General features: G+C 46.4%; 1 protein-coding gene across 1 annotated transcript; it reads right to left on the bottom strand.

Moving 5' to 3' along the window:
- Positions 1-1,148: 1,148 nt before the first annotated feature.
- On the bottom strand, positions 1,149-20,332 carry LOC104524004 (histone-lysine N-methyltransferase EHMT1; the record flags this gene model as incomplete). The annotated part of the gene is made up of 14 exons (XM_010166785.1): positions 1,149-1,226; positions 2,185-2,329; positions 2,717-2,884; positions 3,113-3,117; positions 3,697-3,846; positions 6,939-7,043; positions 7,812-7,913; positions 10,384-10,506; positions 12,357-12,463; positions 14,062-14,144; positions 14,661-14,825; positions 15,525-15,751; positions 17,319-17,462; positions 20,187-20,332. Coding segments are annotated over 14 exons (1,748 nt in total), but the record flags the coding sequence as incomplete, so codon positions are not given.
- Between the last annotated feature and the right edge of the window lie 326 nt (positions 20,333-20,658).

Here is a 20,658-nt window from a genome sequence, read left to right on the forward strand (position 1 = left end):
TCAGTTAAACTAGCACAGTTTTTTTTATTCCTGTGACCCCCTCCAAACCAAGAGCAGAAATTCCCAAGTGGAAAAACAGGCCAGAGAAACCCCAAAGTGGAGGAATGTCCTGACCTCTCCAAAACCAGCATCACTCCTCAACTTCTGTACTGGTTTTGCTCTACCTTGACAATGGCACACTCACCACTATCACCAACAGTGACAAATAGCAAGAGACTATCTAGATTTTTTGCTGTATGGTATCACCAAAAAAAAAAAAAAAAATTATCTTACAGTGCTGTGCAAAAAAAAAAACAACCCAGTGTGCATCATCATTATTACAATTTTGCAGTGCTGGATAGGAGAAGCAGAAGCTTAGTCTGTCTCTGGAATAAAGCCTAAACTTCCAGATTACAAGGCCAATACATCCAAGTTCTGTGAACCACATTATCTTTCCAAATAAACAACCATATAGGATCAAAGAAGTGAGAGATGCAGTTCATCATATTTAACAAATTTGGCTTTTCAGGCTCGAAAGATGTAATCACCTATTAACGTGTAAATAAAACAGCTACAAAGAAAAGAAAGATGCCAATATTCCCCCTGGGAGAAACCTGCAGAGATTCACAGAACTTCTCATCTTAGCTGAACCTGTCCAAATCTTAACCTCAAAACCTCCCTGGAGGATTGAAGCACACTTACCCCAAACAAACCAGGCTTCTGGCAACGCTGCAGTTAAAACATCTTTACTTTGCCTTCATTTGGAAGGATCACAATAAATAAAAGCAGGCAAAAAAAAAAAATCAAAATATCTCTAGTTCCCTCCCCTTGCTTCCATATTACAACATTTTCTCTGTTGCTCTGAAATGGAAGCTGATTTCACGCATGGATTATTAAATTCTCTCTATCACATGGGTATAATTAATGGCTCAGTTGACATGACAGGAAGACAAATAAATAATAAATACTAGAAAAGCTTCCCTGAGTACGTGTTTTGTTATTATCACATCCACCTCAAAGCCCAGACTACAACTTTACACATTTTACAACAAAAAAAGTGGAGGAGTTGTGCAAGGAACTGTTTTTAAGGTACTATGATAAACCCTGAACTGTGCAAAGTTCAGCTGACAAACACTGGTGTGACCCAACAACAGGTTGTGTGTCCTCACCTTGTCATACCAGCAGCGCATACTGAGTTGGCCACACATGCAGTTACTGGAGGAGCAGTCGTCTATACACACGCAATACTGGAAGAGAAGACAAAGGGTTAACTCCACGCCACTCATGCACAACTGAAAGAGAAACTTCTGTGACTGGGTCAGAGAGGAAACCACAAGTCTTTGCCTTCTTCTGCTGCAGCTCGTTAGCCAGAAAGGTAACCAGCCTCATGGGTTGGGTGACATTTCCAACCCGTCCTTTATCTCCATGTGTAATGAACATCAAAGGATGTTGGCTTGTAGGAAAGGATCTCACACTGAGCCATCTTCATTTCTCATGACAGGATGTCCCTCTGTGTTACTCACCTTCCCCCATGCCCTATGAGCTGTACTCCACACTCAAGGACAAGGAAAGCTCCAAGAAGGGACCAGAGCTAGGAGATGACACAACATGATGTCTCAGTCCTCCCCTGCTGATTGCTTCTTCCCACATGGGTGCTCCCAGCTGGCTCCCCAAGCCAACATGGTCCCACCACCAGCTGCTGCACCACGGGGTTTGGCCACGGGAAGTTCATTTCAGCCATCTGAGAGCTGCACCCAGAGAGGGGTCACCTTCACCCTACGCTTTCCCAGCCTATCTCTGCTTTCACAACCCAGCCCTTTGAGGACTTCCACAATGAAGACCTTGACCTGGATGCTGCAGTCAGTGAGAGGACAGCACGAGGGAAGGTCTCCAAACAATTTACTAACTCTCCAGACACCGAACAGAGGAAAAGGATAGATGGGAGCCACACCAGCCAGCACCAGATGGCTGATGCTACAGCACACAGCTGAACACAGAGGTTAGCTTAAGTCTCAGAAAGGAGGAACAGCAGAATCCCATCTCCTAGAGCAAGAGCTGGAGTTGAGGACTACAGCCTTAGCTGGAATTTGATGGCAATATTAGGACTAGACATTCCCATTTGGAATGCAAAACCCATCCTGCCAACATCCCTGACTGCACACAGGGTGACAGGGAAAGACACGTTGGATCCACATGATCCCTCACCTGTAAATGAGTGATATTTCTATCGATGTCAATCGGGGAGGTGACACAGTTCTGTGAAACATATTTGTAGTTGCTTGGACAAGGCTCGTTGTCCACTGAATTGATGCAGGGAATCGGGATCCGCTCATAACCCCGAGCGATGTCTCTGTCAGGGGAAGAAAGAGAATGGTCAGAGAAGAAAAGCTGCCCTGAACAAGGGGCCATGCAAATGCCATCCTGGGGCAGAACTGCTGTCTTTGATCACGAAACGTTGAAAGCCTGAAAGCAATTCAGACTAGAACAGAGTTCATTATTTTCCACCCTGCCTTACAGATTGTCCTTTGTGCTTGCAAATATTTCCATTTGGAGGATGAATTTACAAACCACGGTCTGAATCAGCATGTGCTTAATTCTTGCTAAGCTCAAACTGACCTTCAAACCAGTTTAAAAAGCTAAGCATGCACTTACAGTCCTTTCTTAAACCAGGCCCCCAGCCTCCCCTATGCCAGAGCTCTATTTCATGATCCACAAGCAAAACCAGTCAGATTCTCACCTGTTCACCACCTTCTCTATCTGGGGAGGCTTTTCAGTAGATGATTCTTTGAGAGTCTTGTTCATCTGTAGGGCCACCCAGACCTGAGAGTTAAGGCTGGAGCACTGGAGTGGAGTCTCACCTTCCTTGTTCTTTAAAGTGACATCCGAGCCACGGGAAAGAAAGAGACTGCAAAAGAGCAAGAGAGGATAAGCATCCCCCAAGAGAAACCTCACAAGGGGAAAACAAGCTGAACCACATCCTCTAGCCAGCCTTATGGGACAGGAAAGAATGTGTAGTGGTGAATAATCACCTGAGTTTTCTTGATTAAGCACAGTTCAGTGAATCCTTCTACGTGAAGGTGCTGGCAGAAGGCACAGATGGAGCTCTAGGCACTCATGAAAGCTCTGGGCAAACCTCACCTTGCTTCAGGCATGACAAGGACCTTACTGGTACCAGCCTAACATCAGACAGGCTGGAAAAATCTCTCTGTCATGGAAAGATATGGGGTGGGAACAGTAGGCTGGAAATGGGAAGAGTCCCACAGGAAACTGGTATTGGACTTGGTCCTTGTTGATAGTCATCAGCTTTTGGTGAGTACACATGATGACTTTATTCACAGCAGTGATGAAGCAAAGGAAAAGCCCCGTTACCATATTATACCACCATAAAAACAACCCAAAACTTGAATCAAGGATGCCTGATGCCTTTCTGCTGGGGATCCCAGGCACAGTACAGCCCCTCAAGCCCTCTGCCCAAGACTCCAGGATCACTCCACAGTTTCTGATCTTTTTTTTTTTACACCAGCTCTGACAGCAACTAGTACTTCAGACCCACTGTCCCTACGAGCAGGGCAATGGAGAAACAAGCCCTCCATCCTAATTTTTGTGCTTAAATGCCAAAAGCTTTTCAAAGGATCTCCTGAGCTTGCCAGCCAGTGGCCAGGTGGAAAGAAGTGATGAGGGGAAGGGAGAGAAGCAGTAGGGCTGGAAAAAAAAGACGCATTCGTAGCGGTTCTCTCTGGCTGCAATATGCAGGGGTGAGTCCCCGTGAATATTCACCGCGTGTAAATCACACTTAGCAGCCAGCAGGATCTCTGCTATGTCAACACAGCCTGAAAAAGCAGCCCAGTGCAAACAAATATTTTCCTCCTGGAGGGAAAGAAAACAGAGTAGAGACTGTTTAGTGCATTAAAACCTTATCGCTTTGGGACTTCACCATCCTTAGCTCTACACCTGCAGCACTCAACACGTGGCTCGAAGCTTCCTTCCCTACGTTGCTCTTTCTGGCTGGGACTGCCAGGGTGGGCAGGGAAATCTCAGCACAGACAAGCAGGGAGTTCTCACTCCAGCTGCCTCCACACATTAAAGACGGGGAGGCTGCGCACAAAGCAGCCCATCGCTTTCCTTACATACACAGGCAAGTCGTCTGTCTCTAAGCCACAAAACAATCTGGATAAATCCATGAGAGAGAAGTGAGAGACATGAACAAACATGCTGGAAAAGGCGAGGAGCTGAGCTTCCCCAGCCCAGACACCCAGCAAAGCTAAAACGTGCTCCCAGTGCTACAAAATCAAAGAGAAAAAGAGCACAGCACAAGCTACAGGGTATATGAAGGTGCTAGAAAAGAGAGAACCATGAGCCACAGGGAAAGCAATCAATCCGACTTCAGGCATCTCTTCAATACTGTATGTACTCATCTCTCACAAGCAGCACTAGAAATAGCTGAACACTCATCTTTTTTGATGGAGATATTTTAAGCGATGATCCTCCGTTTTCTGTTACAGTGCAATTTGCAGCTCACTTCAAACCCTTCCTCATGACAAGCTCTAAAGACGGCGATTACAACAGTGCAATGATAGTAATGATCACCTAACTTTTCTCCCTTTTTTTTTTGGAAAGCAAAAATAAAGCTCATTTTTTTAGTCATCACAACTTAACTTAGATCCCTCCTTAAATGGGGAGGCTATTGACATACAGCAGGGAGTGGGGAGACCTCTTTCTATATAGCTTTTGCTTCCCATTATGGTAATAATTAGGGGGAAAAAAAACCCTAATCAGCATCATGTATCAATCTACAGAAAAAATTAACCCTGTCGACTGCACACCACGTGCTGCTGCTCAGACAGGTTACAGACACCCAGACACACTGCTCTGCCTTGAACAGGCTATTGCCTAATTAAAATCAAAAGCCATTTCTCCCCGAGTCCAATGTTTCCAGCACAAGTGACATCGCTTCTCAATGACTGCGATCAGGAGACGCTGAATGCAGGTATGGTAACGGATATGCAGTACATCTGCTAAGAGGATATTTTTCTTGTCAAGTAAATTGTTGACTGAGCTGATTTGATTTTTCATCATTTACTGTGTGATCTTGTAACTGGTGGCCAAAGGCTTCTGCAAGAGATCATACAAGTCGGTGTCGTTCAGAGTCAGCGCTCAGGCTCTGAAGCAATGCAGCAACTCAAAAATCCCGCTCTCCTGCCTTGACTTTTGTTTTTAGGAACAGTATCAGATCTGGACCTGCCTGAAAACTATCTAAGCTACCAAGGAAACAGAGATTCCTACCAAGAAGGGGCTTTCAGACTCCTTGGGATAGGACTCCTGGGGATAACGACTCCTTGGGAATAGCTGGAGCCTTTCTGGGATAAAAGTGCCAACACCCCCCCCGCTAGCACCCAAAACACAACACGAGGCATTCGGGGAGACAAATACAAACCAACTGCTTATATCCCTTGGAGTCAGAAAAGCACTAGCAGCCTTGGACAGGAAAATACATTGCCATGAGGTCTGCTAGAGCGGGAACTGATGGCAGGGTAGGTACTTTGCTGTAACAACACTGTGCAGACTGCAGCGAAGCCAAACACCCTTCATTTATCAAATTATCTCACATCTACAGGTCAAAGCGGCCCAGTTCACACCCAGGCTTGCTTTGCAGGTACTTCTGTGGTTTCAGTATCCTTAGAGACAGAAAGGAAAAATAAGAAAAAAGAAGAGGAGCAGTGCTGACACAATGAGTCTCCTGAGCAGAGGCCTGGATGTTCTCCTTTTCCCCCCCCAGTCTTGAAAATCCTGGTGAAACTGGCTGGCACAGCCCAACACACAGCGCTGCCGGGCCCAGGGAGCTCCCAGGGACTCCACCTGGAGTCAGACTCCCTCAAGTACAGAGTATCTCCCACTCGAGTAGGATTTATGGAGGTGAAGTAGGATTTATGGAGCTGGCCAAGAGCCATCTCCAGCACACTGAGCCTCCAGCCTGGGCACGCTCTGTCCATGTTGGTGGCTCCGTTCCTGTTATGCCCAGGAAACGCCAGGCTTGTGACACTCGCTGGCAAAGTGTCTGCCCAATCCATCTGGAAAACATGAGTACAAGCTTGTGCCCCCCAAAAGTCACACAGGATGCCCCTAATCTCAACCCATGCCCAATGCACACTGGCCCAGGACCAATGTGGAGCTGGTAAGTCTGGACTCACAGCATCACAGACTGGTGGCGTGGGAAGGGACCTCAGGAGATCATCCAGTCCAACCCCCCTGCCCAAGCAGCTTCCCTACAGCAGGTTGCACAGGAAAGTGTCCAGGTGGGTTTGAACATCTCCAGAGATGGAGCCTCCACACCCTCTCTGGGCAGCCTGTCCCAGGGCTCTGGCACCCTCACAGTGAAGAAGTTTTTCCTTCAGTTTGTCTGGAACTTCTGGTGTTCCAGTTTGTGCCCATTGCCCCTTGTCCTGTCCCTGGGGACCACCGAGAAGAGCCCAGCCCCATCCATTTGGCCCCCACATTTCAGATATTTATAGACATTGATCAGATCCCCTCTCAGGCTGCTCTTTTCCAGGCTGAACAGTCCCAGCTCTCTCAGCCTCTCCTCACACAGGAGATGCTCCAGGCTCCTCATCATCTTTGTGGCCCTAAAGGAGGATCTGCCCAGTGCAGGGTCCAAGTGACAGCACAGCAGACCCAGAAGCTCAGAGCTAACCACAACCTGGAGCATTATGTACAGCATCTTTAGGGGCTGTGTCAGAAGGGCTGGAGGAAGAGGATTTCTTGGCAGCATGTAAACTTCTTTCCAACATATGGAAGAAAACTGTCCCACCAGACACTGCTCACTCCCTGCTCCAAACCACCTGTACCAAGGGACCACTGGCCTCACTGTGCCCTCAGCCCAAAATCCTGCCTTCTTGGGCTTGTTCAGTTTTCAAAGAGAAACGGTGGATAATTTCCAAAACAGATTCCAGGAAGAACCTCACATTGTCACGGATGTTGATGTCTGACCCCTTTGCAAGCAGCAGCTTCACCAGCTCGATATGCTTGTACTCAGTGGCCCAGATCATTGGCGTCCAGCCTCCATCATCCTGGGGAGGGAAAGGAAAGGGTGAGACACACAGAAGGGGCAAGAGGGTCTCCTGCCAGCTTCACAAGCCCCTTGGCAGACACAGCAGGGTGCAGCTTGCCTAGGAGCACAGACCCCTTCCCTCCCCACATCTGTCTCATCACTCTCTTTCAGTCTACACTGCTGCAGGGAGAGGTCCCTCAGGGTCCTGCAGAGCCCAGTGCGATTTGAACCAACACACCTCAGCAGGCTGGAGTTTATCTGCAGCTCAGCACACTGGCAATGGATCTCCAGGGTGTTCAAATACAGCTGACTGTGTCCAAAAGGCACAATGAACATCCAGCTTGTGTAAAAAGCTCTGAGAAAAGCTCCCTGAGGAGCCTGAAGGAGCTGGCCTTCCCCTGGAATGAGGAACCTTGATGCAGTGGTGCCTCACCCCACAGCAATGGAGAAGGTCTATGACGGAGGGTCAGGCTTGATCCATCCCACAGCACATCATGAACCCAGCACCCCCCTGCTAGGAGGAGCACAGTGACCCCCTTGGGAAACAGGCTCCACCACCAAATCTGGGGTCAAGGACAAACTGCAAATTGAGGCACATGGAAGGAAAGATTCCATGAGGTCAGTGGAGGGGATCACCTTCTCCAGCAGACCAGGATGCCCATGGCACTGTCACCCTATAATGTTTTTGAGGTCCCTTCCAGCAGCAGGACTGTATTTGAGAAACCATTGCACAGAGAGGTCCCTGACCTAAGAAAAGCAGCTTCTAACCCTGGCAGAAAGGCCTCACCTGGCAGTTAACATCCATCTTCCCATTGGAGAGGAGGTACTGAACAACGTCGTAGTGCCCCTTCTTGGCAGCCAAGTGCAGACACGTGGATCCTTCCGCATCCTGGACACAATCACAGAACAAGTGCTCAGGGAACATCCCTTCCCAGTGTTTCCCACACGTATATGACACCAGCAACGCTTAGGAACCAGCAGAGAAGTTCATGGATGGAGCAGAAGACTTCAAAAGCCCCTGGGCCACTGCCAGGAGGGGAGAGAGCAGCAGCAACCAATGCTGGCATGGAGCAGAGGGAGCACCTTGATGCTCACACAAAGCTCAGAGGTGCAACCCATGCAGAGCAGGAGGGTGAGTGTGCAAAGGCTACAGGTAGAGATGCCTTTGCAAAGCTTAGGGTAGGTACCAGCCCCAAAGTCTGGCAAACTGATGCTCCCCTTCCCCAGTAGACCCTTCTCCAGCTCCTCTCCGTGTGCTGGAGAGCCAAGGGGAAGCAGAAATCCCTTACAGAGGCAGAGCTTGCACTTTACATCAGAAAAGCAGCCTTTTCTCAACCTGAAATGATCTGTTTATACAGGTTTTTTTGCTGTGTTTTTATTTGCACAAGGTCTTATCCCAGCACCTGGCAGCAGGGCAAAGGGGTGTCCTGCACAGGGGCTAGAAGCCTCTGAGAGACCAAGTCCCCAGCCTGCCCACAGCCATCCACCAAGACAGGAGATAAAAGCTGTGAAGGTTGAAAGGAAAAATACTTTTGGGAGCTGAGAAGACAGGGTCTGGTGGAGATGGACAGGCTGTGAGTCATGATGGAGACACTCCCACAGTAACACCAAAGATCTCAGCTAGAGCCTGATTTTTACCAGGCGTTTCTATTCCAAGATCTTAGCGCGTAGCAAGGCCCAGAGACCAGGGAATAAGGAGGAGGAAATTAAAAGACTGAAAAACCAAAAGGACTCTAAGCCCTGGAAGGAACCAAAAGGACTCTGCTAAGTCCCTGGAAGCAACATTGGAGGGGAGAGCTTTCCAGTGGTGCCAAGGAGAGGGCACAGCACAGGGCTAGGGAGCAACCCTCTGAGCAAGGATGGGACATCTTGGGTCAAGGATTACTTCTTGGGGTAAAAAAAGGGGTTTCTGGTGCCCAGAAGTGCCTGTCACATCTGAATAATGCCACAGCTTTCCCCTTAGATCAGTAGGAGCCAAGAGCAGCTTCTCAACCCTTTGGAGAGCAGGCATCACCAAGCTTCTGCAGGTTCTGAGTGGGGCTTTTACACCATATTAACAGGATCAAGAGCTTTGTGCTCTTTGTGTGGGGTCTGAGAAGCCTCCACCCACCCCACCATTGTCCTCAGCATCTCCTCCACCCAGCAGTCCTGCAGGGCTGGGCTGGGCAGGCTCAGCACACACCTGCAGCAGTTAAATGTCTTCATTTCTCAACAAAATGGCTGGAGATGATTTTAAGATGCAACGTGGCTCAGCTTTCAAAAAAGATGACTAATTTGGTGCAAGAAACTAATTAACATAATAAACTAGTCTAGACTTCAGACGTGATGTCAGGCTTCTAATTTGCTTTTGCAAGCTCAGGATTTTTTTTCCTTCTCTTTACCTTTAGAAGCAAAAAAAACCCCTCTTTTCTCCTACACACAAATAAATCAGGCAAGAGATGCCTGGATTGCTCCAAGGGGCTCAGGACAGTGGCCAGGATGAACCTGCACGTGCATGTCTTGTCCTTTCCCCCTTCCCAGCTCAGAAGCAGGCTCCCAAAGATCTGTTTAAGGCTCGAGGTGGACAGCACTTGATATCTTGTGCAATTTTCCTGGCCTTGCCAGCTCCTTTAGAAACAGAAGATCCCAGCCCTGCTGTAACTCCCCAGTTATACCAGAGGAGCACGCCAACAGCAGCAGGTTGTAACAATAAGAAGTTCACGTGGGGAGGGTTCCTGTGCTCTAAATAGCGTCTGATTTATGGGAGTAATAAACGATTTGTATATATTCCAAGATTGCAAAGCAACCAGAGCATGCTAGAGGCAAACAGACAGCTGCATTTTATTGTATTTGTTTAAATTAAAGGGTAGAGTTTAAAGATGGGGTCCAATTTTGCCACTGTGGCGTGATTGCAAGAAACCACACATCAGGCCTTTTTGGAAAGCAAAGCTTCCTCTGTCATTTTTGTTGGCTTGGCAAGCACCTAATTACCAGCCCATTTTAAAATGTTACCTCAAAAGTCTCATTATTAGAATCTATAGAGAAGGAAACTCTGAAATCAAACTCCAAATTCACTGCAATGGATTTGTGACATTAATACTTAGTGGCCCCAGAAGAAATCAAATACCCCTGTGATGTTTGGTGCCACAAACTAATGTAGCAAGTGGCAGCACTTGCCCCAAACTGCTCACAGCCTGGACACTGCATCATTAAAATGAAATCTACTGATAACCATGGCTTTGCCAAGCCTTCATGCCCAACACAAGCAAGTCTGTTTGCCCTCTGCCTGGGTGCTTCCACCCTGAAGCCTTAAAAGTTGGAAAGAAATGGTGGACAGAGGTTTCTTCAAGTGAAAAAATAGATAAGGAATAAACTGCTACCTTAGGATCTACTAGTGCTCCAGCCTTGATAAGGTATTTCACAGTTTCCAGATGGTTGTTTTCTGCTGCTTCCATCAGTGGGGTCCTCTGGTCTTCAGAGCAAGTGTCTATATTAGCACCAGCCTATTAAGAGGCCAAAGCAAACACAAGGACAATTATAACATTACTGCTCAGCAGAGGAAGGATGTGGGAGCAGAGATTTAGTAGCAAGACAGTCCAACTTCACCTGTTTTGGAAAGCAGCAAACACTGCCTGCCCTCTCTCCTGCCTTCTACAGCCAGTGAGCAGAGCATGGGGAAGCCAACAGCTGGGATTAAATGACTCTTGTTATTAATGCATTTTGTACTTCTACTTTCTGGATATTGTTTGTGTAACAACTTGGAAAAACCAGCCTGCTCCTTTCTGCAGTAGCTTTGATTTCGGTCTCTCATTTCTACAGAGAAAATGAACAAAACAACCAGCTCTTCCCAATGTCACAAGCAGCAGGAACAAGTTGCTGATTGCAACAGAGGTAGGAGCTCTGGAGATTGGCTAATTATTCCTGTTGAAGTCAACAGTGACATTTCTGCAGAGGTCTCTGAGCAGACGTTGGAGTGCCTTGGACCAAAATCTTAACTCTTTTCCAAAACACTTACTGTGTCATGTATCTTGCCTGCTTTAACTCTTTGGCTTAGCTCAGTAATTCATACAATATTTAAACCAAAAGAAAATCTCAGAGGCAGCACAAGTCTTGGCAGGCCACATATGCATATATATGCACAAAGCACAGGGCTGTTTACAGCAGTGACACATTGACTCAGGTTCACCTGGCACAAGAATTTGGCCCCATTGCTTCCAGGTGCCTCCCACTGAATGTATTTGTTTTGATTCCTTTTTAAATAACTAGAGCTATTTAAACCAGACCAGAGAAGAGGCACTTCAAGTTTAACAAGTTGGGGACATTCCCAGACAAATATTTTGCTACTGGAGTAGCCAGACATCAGGAAAGAGACAAGATGATGAAGGATTTTGGAAACAAACCAACTCTACTGATACTCAATTCAAATTGTTTGTAGTATCTTGCAGATTTTGCTCCTTTTACTCCTACGAGTCAGTCCGTTGTCTTCACGTGCAGCATCTCAAGTGAGTGAGAGCAGCAGGGTAGGCCCAAAGCTGCATCTTCAAACAGCACTTTGGAAGCCTCTGACTCCAGATGCTGAAACACAACATCCCAGCAGGCTCATTTTCAAAGATGTGGCACTGCTGCTTTCTCAAAATCCCTTTAAGGTTTCCCAGTCACCCAGGGAAAACAAAACATACTTCCAGGCACTCCAAACTATGTATGGCAGTGTAAAAAATAAAAACTAGAACTTTCTAACTCCTCCTTTTTTTTTTTCACATCATTTTGGAATGGGTTCAATGAGAGCACCCCTATGTCTTTGACTATCTTCCCTCAATTAGAATTAAAAAATCTCAGATAACAAGCCAAACTTGCATCTTTTCTTCTCTCCTTCTCACGTGTGGTGACATTTACACTGCAGAGGAAAATCCTCCTGGAGTTACTCAGGTTTTGACAGAAGGGAAGACAGGGTCTGCTACCTTCCAGGCTCCAGAGCCTACCTGCCTTTGTAATCAAGAGCAACTTGGTAGCAGCTTGCAGTCTGCCTGTGCTGGCACATCTGGCAGGGCACGGGTGTGCTTAGGCATATAGGTTCCCACATGCTCCACAGTGCCCTACATCGAAGCTTCATGTGCTCATTGCCTGGACAGTGAAGCTTGTTTGGAGAACAGCCCAGAAATACAGCTTCAGTCATGTCCTCTAAGACCTCATGCTACTCTGCACCAATCCTCCCCTCAGCAAACCCTGAGAATAAGCAGGTTTTCATAGGAGAAACATTTCAGTGCTGATTTCCAAGTGTGCTTTAACCATGTGGGGCAGGAGACCAAAAACCACAGAAAAATGCTTGTACAGAAGAATGTAAGTGGAGACAGACCTGAATCAGCATATGGCAGATGTCCACGTGGCCAGACTCAGCGGCTGCATGGAGAGGGGTTCTCTTATTCTGATGCTCCATTTTAAAATTAGGGTCAATTCCATCCACTAAAAAACAGAGCAGAGATGCTTTCAACCACAATTCAGAGATTAGAGAAAAGTGTAACAGGAGAACCAAGTCTCAACTAAAGGCTTTTAACAGATGGGTTTCCAGCCCATCCTCAGCCCTTCACTACACATTCAAGGCAGAAAGCTCTCAGGGTAGTCCCATGGATATTCAATATGCAACAACCCCCAAACCAAGAGCTTCAGAAACACCATGGAATTTAATACCTTTAAGGCATTACAATTTCTGCACAGGCTATCTCCCTCAGATTCCCAATTCCCTGTCTCTTAATGCAACAAAAACAAACACCACTGGTGATAGGACTTGTAGCAACAGGGCAAAGGGTGATGGTTTTAAACTGAAAGAGGGAAGATTTAGACTAGATACACAAGAAGAGATTTTGTACAGTGAAGGTGGTGAGACACTGGCCCAGGTTGCCCAGAGAGGTGGTAGAAACCCCATCCCTGGAAATATTCAAGGTCAGGTTGGACAGGGCTGTGAGCAACCTGATCTGGTTGGAGATGTCCCTGTTTACTGCAGGGGGGTTGGACTAGATGAGCTTTAAAGGTCCCTTCCAACCCAAACCAGCCTATGAACAGCATAAAAGGATAAAAAATGAAAAAAAAACCAAAAAAAAACTGTTTAAAGCAACATAGAAGTTGGAAACAACAAAGAGTCTGTACTACCTGGACTTTTTGTCTCATCACTATTAACTGCAATTAATATTAGCGATCCTCATTGCATCCCTGAAAGCACAGGGCTACAAACAGGGTGGAGCTTCTCCTAACACAAGCTTGGGATCTGGCCAGAGATTCTCACAGCTGTGCAAAGACTGACAGATGATGATGACAGCCAGACAAAGATGTCTGGGCATGATAACATGTTGTGTATATGATGAGGCCGTAGTTAAATATCAATGAATAACATTTTTGTGCTATTGAAGACACGAACAATGAAGCTAACACTTGCTAGAAGAAAAAAGAAGAATCTGATAAATGAAAAGAACAGAAAGCATCCAAAAATGTAGTGCAAAGTACTGGAGTGGAAAGGAAATGATCCCAAGGAAACATTGTGTCCTTCTAAGAGGGAGATTCCTCAGGAATATTTGTTGGCAAAAAGCAGCTCAGCAGCTCAAAGTCATCTGGTGACAGGCAACTATGTACCCCTAAAACAAAGCCTGTGTACTGAAGGGCTCTCCCCTTCTGCTGTCTTGCTGATGGGTCTCAGCTTAAGCTGACTCCCATCTTTTTACCTCGCTACTGGATGCAGATACCCAACTATCCCATTGCATGGAGAGAAAAAGCTGTGTCAAACTGGAAGAAGACTCACACGTGGGTCACTTGGGGACAGAAACAGCTTCTCTGGATAAAATCATGTCCAAATGCAGAAAAAAGCTGGGGGCAGGTCCACATTTCACAGCAAGAGGAAGCCACTTCCAATGACACATCACTTGCAAAAGTGGCTTTCTCCTCCAGCTCCACTCACAAGGGGCAGTGGGGAATACCACACACTGCCTTGGTGGGAACTGGGCTCTGGCAGCTGCCTGGCAGGAGCTGTGAGTCCTGTCAGACACCCAATGCCCTGGGAAGGAGCTACCTACCCAACATAAGCAGGACTTTTTGCAGCTCTCCTTGCCTGGCAGAGAAGTACAACTGCTTTGGATGGAACCGTAACTTCTTGGGTCTGCAGGAGTGGAGAAAAGAAGCAAAATTAATACTCATTGAAGAATATTCCTGGCATTTCACCCCACCCTACTCTTATTCCATGCATGACAAAGTCTGGTCCTGTGGTATAGCTCAAGAGTGCCAGCAAAACACAGGAACAAGTGTCCAGAAGCAGGTCTTAAAAGTTGCAGCTCCAACCACAGCCAGCCTTGTTCTAACGAGGGCTGAATCTATCCAATGTCGCTCACCAACAAATTCTGGGTCTTACTACTGTAAACAGGAACTCCTAATAATTACAGCTGTGGTTGGAGCTGCAAGTTTTCTATCCAGTGAAAAATCAAATCCTCCAGACAAATTAATAAGACATTTAGAGCTGTAACTGTTCTCTTCAATCAGTAATCTGTTGGGGGTGACAAATGACTGAAGCGAATGAAAAAAGGTCTGAGTGGGGCCAAAAAACAGAGTTAAATCTCAGTTTTCTCTAAGTTAAGCAACTTTGCTGGAAACTGGAGAGACCCAGCAGTCTTTTTCTTACTTTTCAGAGTCCAGGGCAATCAGGGCACTTTCCAGAGTTTCTTTAACTGGTCCTTGGGACAGACTAGTAGTAGGCTTTGGAAAAACTGAAGACCCAGCCATGTCAAATCCTTCAGCAGCTGAACTTTCTGGCTTGTCTTCCTCTGACAACCGTGTCCCAGTGCCACTGAAGAGAGAAAATGAGAGACAGCACAACCATTAAAAATACAAACCAGTGTGTATCTTATGCCAAAGAAGGAAAGGAAATGGATTTTGAATACAGATAAACGTAAGCAAAATCGAAACACAAACCAATATATTTTACAGCCTTTTCGGTAAGAACTTGCCCCAGAAAGGAACTTCTCAGCCCTGTGATTACATTTTGATGTACACTACAGGAAACCCAGGAACATGGGGCAAGTTATAAAAACCACTGGGAGAAGATCAGATCAGACATGAAGTCAGAGCACTGTTCAACACAGGGATGGTTTGATTTGTGTTCTCCTCTGTGTTTTCATCCTCTCTTTATATTCCTGCAAGTCAGGAGCTACAGCTAGGTACTGCATGGATTTCCCTGTCACGTAGCAGACCTGAAACATCAACTCTTTCCACTATTATTCCATTCCTAACAACAAGAGGAAGGAATGGTTTTAACTCCTGAACACCTCCTGTCTTTAGAACCTCTGCTCCAGTTTACCCTGTGGCTGCTGAGCTCTTCTCTGACACAACAAGCAACTCAAAACACACTTGCAGATTCCTTCAGCTGAGCGTGGCTTGTCAGAGCAGGACCAGAAAGGACTTTGCCCCATCAGGAGAAGCACAAGCAGTCAAATGCAAAGCACAATTTGCCATGAGGTTTGAGATCTCCACATGCTCCCAAGCTCACCTGCCTGTCGTGGTGTCAGCCCTTCCCTCCACAGCTGCTGGTTTCTGCTGCTCGTAGGTCAGCGACACCGTCGAGGTTGTGTCTGCTTTTGCTATTGTCACTTCCTTTGCCTTGGAGGCCTCTTCCCCGCAGTGTGGGCAGTAGCTCATGTCATTGACCTGGGAGGCACAGTTCTTATGGAAACGGTGGGAGATGCTGCTCTCCGGCTGACACTCCATGAAAGTGCCCTAAAAAAACCACAGAGAAGAAATTCACACCATGGTCACTACATGCCTTACCCCTTCTGCATGCTTCATCCGCAGATCTCAAACATTTCCTTCATCACCACTCTTGTCCCTGGTGCTTCCAATACAGTAAGCAAGCACTGCCACTTCTTTAGAAGAGAACAAAATCAAGGTAACAAGGGAAAAAACTCATTTGGTTAGGGACTGCAAAGCAAGTTTTTAAATTGTGCTTAGGAAAAAGAACCAAGAAGTCCCAATTTCCAGCTCTTTAACACTTGAAGTTCTTGTTTATATTTCTAGAAGTGCCAGTGTACTGTAAGGATGCTCCCAACACTGGAAAAAGAAAACTTCAAACCTCTGTGCTGAGCCAGCATTAAAACTACCTAATAAAGCTGCACATAAACCATTCCAGGACCTACATGAATATAAATAAATCAGCTGGTAACCCCAGTGTAACCTAAAGTATGTGACTTCTCTGCTCGGACCAGCCCCGTATGCTGTTTAACCCCAAGAACGTGGCTGACTGCTCATTCAACAAACTTGGGCAACTTTTCTTACAATTATTTTCCCTTTCCAGCAAAGTCCTTTGAACTGAACTGAAGGCACCTGAGAATCCATTGCCCTGTGATATCAGTGCTACCTGAAGCTCTGCTCTGTGGTGTCAGTGATGGAGAGCACAAAGACTCTCAGGTTCACCTGTGTCAACTACGACACGTCCCTGAGAGACGTACGAGCACGTAAGGAAAGGCTGGTTAAAACCCACTCTTCTCCTGAAGTCACTGTACCCCCCAAGCAATCTGATTAACTCTATTTCAGCTTTGCAAAATGCCTTTAAGGGTTTGGAGGATTTTATCTTTTAAATTATCTTTGACTCAGCATGAAAACTCAGGATGGCTCCACTTCTTTAAGACGACTGTAGCATCTCTCATTGAGTCATCCTGAAGAACACTGGCATCAGACAATTAAACCTTCTCATCACCCCGTGAGGCTCTCAATTGGGTTTTTTTTTTTCAGCTTTACCAACAGGGAAACTAGGACAATGATGACTTAAAGGACTGGACCAACACTATTAAAAGCCTCAGTGGCAGAGATGGAAGAAGCTGCAGGAGATCTCAAATATTGCCTCGTTCCAGTGCCATCACTCAGGTTCCCTGCCTAAACACTCATGAGCAGGCAGGGGGGAAAGAACCACTCTTGTGTACACAGATTCATTTACAAACCAAGCTAATACAAATTTTTATGTGATTGATCTGTACAGAGAAAGAAAAAATAAAAAATAAACCCTTGTTCTAAAAAAAAAAAAAAAAACCCAACAAAACCCTAAGGCAAGACTTCCAGTGTGTAAAAACCCTTCAGGAACACCCCTTGGGGTCTCCAGGAAGATAAAAGGTGACAATTGCAGCTACCCTCACACACATTCCTGTTGAAAACACCTCCTGACATGCTGTGGAATGAGGTGGAGTTGATGCCAGGAAGTCAGTAAACCCTTTTAGGTACCATTCTCCACCTTCAGCTCTTCCAGCTATTGTGACAGGTACCCCCTTTCCCTAGATTGAGAGCACGGACTTACTGCAGTGCAAAAGTATCCACAGCCAGGGCAACACTGGTGTTTCACCATCCTCCCTCTATGGTCCTCACACAGCACCAAAAGCTGGACTTTGTTAGACGGGCGCATCAGTTCATACTTAACCACACTGTTTGTGCATCGGCCCAGCTGGAACAGGAGAAATTAAAGGAAATGAAATTACTGGAGACCAAAAACCACTCTCTGTGCTTGTGCGGAGGAAGATTTTTATTTTGCACGCTGCTTTGATTGATGAGCCCTGGCTTTTTCACAGTAATTCAAATACGTGCCAGATAGTATTAGCAGTGCAGCAGGAAGCTGTGAAAGCTGCTCTCACAGGAAGAAATGCATCATTTACTAACTAACATGCAATGTGGACCCCGAGTCGTTTTGTTCCTTGCAAGAATAATAATAATAATAATAAAAAAAATCTCATAACTGGAAATAGGCAACAGCCAAGCAGCGGCAGAAGGGGCAGTCCCATGGGCCTGACTCACACAACATACACTCTTCCTTTTGCCAGGAAGAGAGGGTGTCAGTGACCAAAAGAACAAGACCATACGCACTAAATCTTGTTAAGTGTTCAAAAGTAGAAGTCACAGGAAGATAAAGGGAAAAATAATTGCTCTTCGTTGCCAACAAAGTTATCGTCTGTACTGGTTCCAGCACTGGCCCCTGCCCAGACCACAGGGATGAAGAGCCAGGTCTTCATGAGAGCTCAGCTAAAGTCACATTTTGAGCATGTTTTTGGAAGGGTTTGGGCTTAAAAAGCTGATTTCTCGTGTACCACCTTGTTCTGGTAATGACAGCAGGCTCCATAACTGGGGTTCACTTTTCCCAGTGTCACTCTCTCTGATGTGTCAGAAGGACCAGCATTTCCTTCTGCTGTTCCCACTCACACATCTACGACATTCTCACATCCCAGTTGCCACCTGCTAGCAGGACACCATGCTGTTTGGGTTCTCCAAGTTCCTCTTGAGAATAACCTTGCTTTCCCCAGATGCTTGACAAAGGACATGGATAATCTAGAATTACAAAGGTGAAAGGCTGCTACAAGGAAACGTCCCTGCTGAAATCTGTGCATGGTTTAATGTGAGCTGCCACCATGAGCAGAGGAGTCAGTCAGGAACACGGTGCCTGCTCAGCACCAACAGACCATCCCTCTGGTCTAGCTGAGGTTTGATTTGCTGCTTTTTCCTCAACAAAACTAGACTTTCTCTCTAATTTTCTTTTTAAACTCCACTTCTTCTGTAGAATCAACACCCCTACAGAAAAAAAGAGAAGGGATTTTAACCTAGGCTCATCCCTAGCATCTCCGATTCAACTTACCCAAATTCCAGCTGCAAAGTCTACCTGTGGTGGTGACACCTTGGCCACACTGATCACCATTAACACACAGACCCCAAGGGCTGCAGGGGTGGCAGGAGAGGACTGTTGCATTGATTTTACTTCTGAGCTGAGGAAATCTGATTCACGCACGAAAAGCTGCACTGCCCATGTGAGGAGGTCCCTGCACTGTTATGTCACACTAGATTATTTGTTAGAAACTCTATAAAGAAGTACAAAATGATTAACTGCTATTTTTCCAACTATTAGAGAGTGCAGCAGGGTGCTCATAACTATTTATAACATTCTCCAAGGACATGACAGTCTGGAGAACCCACTATTCACACGTATAATATTCTTATAACATCTATGAGTCACTTATCCCATTATAAAAAAAGAATCTAACATAAAACATAGCCTTTGCTATTTCCCTCTCTGATTTACCCAGGGACAGAAGTGTCAAACCAACATCTACACGAGAAGCATCTTTCATATGCTTTTTGTTTATTTAGAAACCCTGGGGTACCCCTCTCTCCTCTAAGTCTCCAGGACGTTCTCTCTTTAATGAATCAATTTTGCCATCCCTTGGAAATTCCTTTCCCTATAGGTACCTGCAGGTACTAACAGAAGCAGAGCTGGGCTTTGAATATGATTATCCCTTTTTCCCTCCATCCATCCTTCTCCTGGGATCCTACAGAACTAGGAATATTCTCACTCCTTTTCCTACTACCAGCAAATCTGGGAGTGCTGCAGGGTGACTACAGCTCACCTGAAGCTTTAAAGAAACCCAAGTGCCTCCCAGTAAAAGTAGGATCTACTGAGTGTGTTCCTGTCCTGCAGTCCCTCTTTCCAGACTGAGGGAGGGAGTCAGTTCTGCCACTTACTTCCACACTTCTGGAACCAGTAGAGCCCAATTAGCCCAGTTGTGATCGGCTGACAGGCACCAAGTTCGTTTTCAGTCAGCCAGACCTGGAGGCTGGGCAGGGTTGCCAGGACATCAGAAGCTTTGTAACAGAAGCCTCTTCATGGGGGGGGAGGAGAGAGGAAGGCTGGGGCAGACTGAGCAGGCAGAGGCCATGCCAAGTCCCTGAAACTCAAGAGCTGGCTACAGAAAAGTTTGCATCAGCTCCTTCGTAGTCAAGGGAAACCAGCTCCAAGCTTCCTCTGATTGGATTTGCTCCCTTTGATACATGCTAATGTATTTTAAGCCACTTGGCCTGAAGTGTGTCTGTTACATCAACCTGATCCAGCCACACAGGCCAGGACAAGCAGCAGAGATCCACCCAGCACTTCTCCAGCTGCAGACTGCACCACCTCCTCCATTCCAAGCAGCTTCAACCCAACCGTGAGATACGTGCAGAGTGCTGGAGCCCTCAGCTTAGCGAGCGAGATGTTTGCCCTGCCATTCCCACACACCAGTCTGTTCCCAGTTTAGCAGGCTACAGAGCCCTTGCGTGACCCAACACGTGTTCCTGGCACTGATTTGTATTCTTTATGTCTTTGTCCACAGCAGAAAAGTCTGTGAGAAGCTGAAAGACAGGTTCTTACCTCGTTATCCACACTCTCCGTGGCCATGCACTGGTTGTTGGCTAGCGTGGTGATCTCTCTGCTTTTGGGGGTTTCCATTCGACAGCTACAGAGGGGGACTTCCTGGAGGCCATCCACTTCCATTGCTTCAGGACCATTGGAAAGACCTGGAGGACAGAAGACCAGTAAATCAGTTCTGAAATTGATTCAGGAGAAAGGATGTAGTCCAGCAACACCACCCATGTCCCGCTGCATCTTCCCATTCCATGTCCTGAAATGATTTCAAGGCATTATCTAAACCCTGTAAAAAAATACACCTTTCCTACACCAGCTGGAGTTTGCATCCTGTACTTTTCTACATCCAGCCACACTAGAGATGACAGTGCTCAAAAGCAAGAGTAGTAAGTTAAGAACAGTTTGCTCTGAGGAAACCTCAACAAGGAAAAGCAGCGATGAGGTACAGATCACACAGAATCCCAGAATGGCCTCAACT

The sequence above is a fragment of the Antrostomus carolinensis genome, unplaced genomic scaffold (assembly GCF_000700745.2).
Source record: "Antrostomus carolinensis isolate BGI_N321 unplaced genomic scaffold, ASM70074v2 scaffold8830, whole genome shotgun sequence".
NCBI lineage: Eukaryota > Metazoa > Chordata > Aves > Caprimulgiformes > Caprimulgidae > Antrostomus > Antrostomus carolinensis.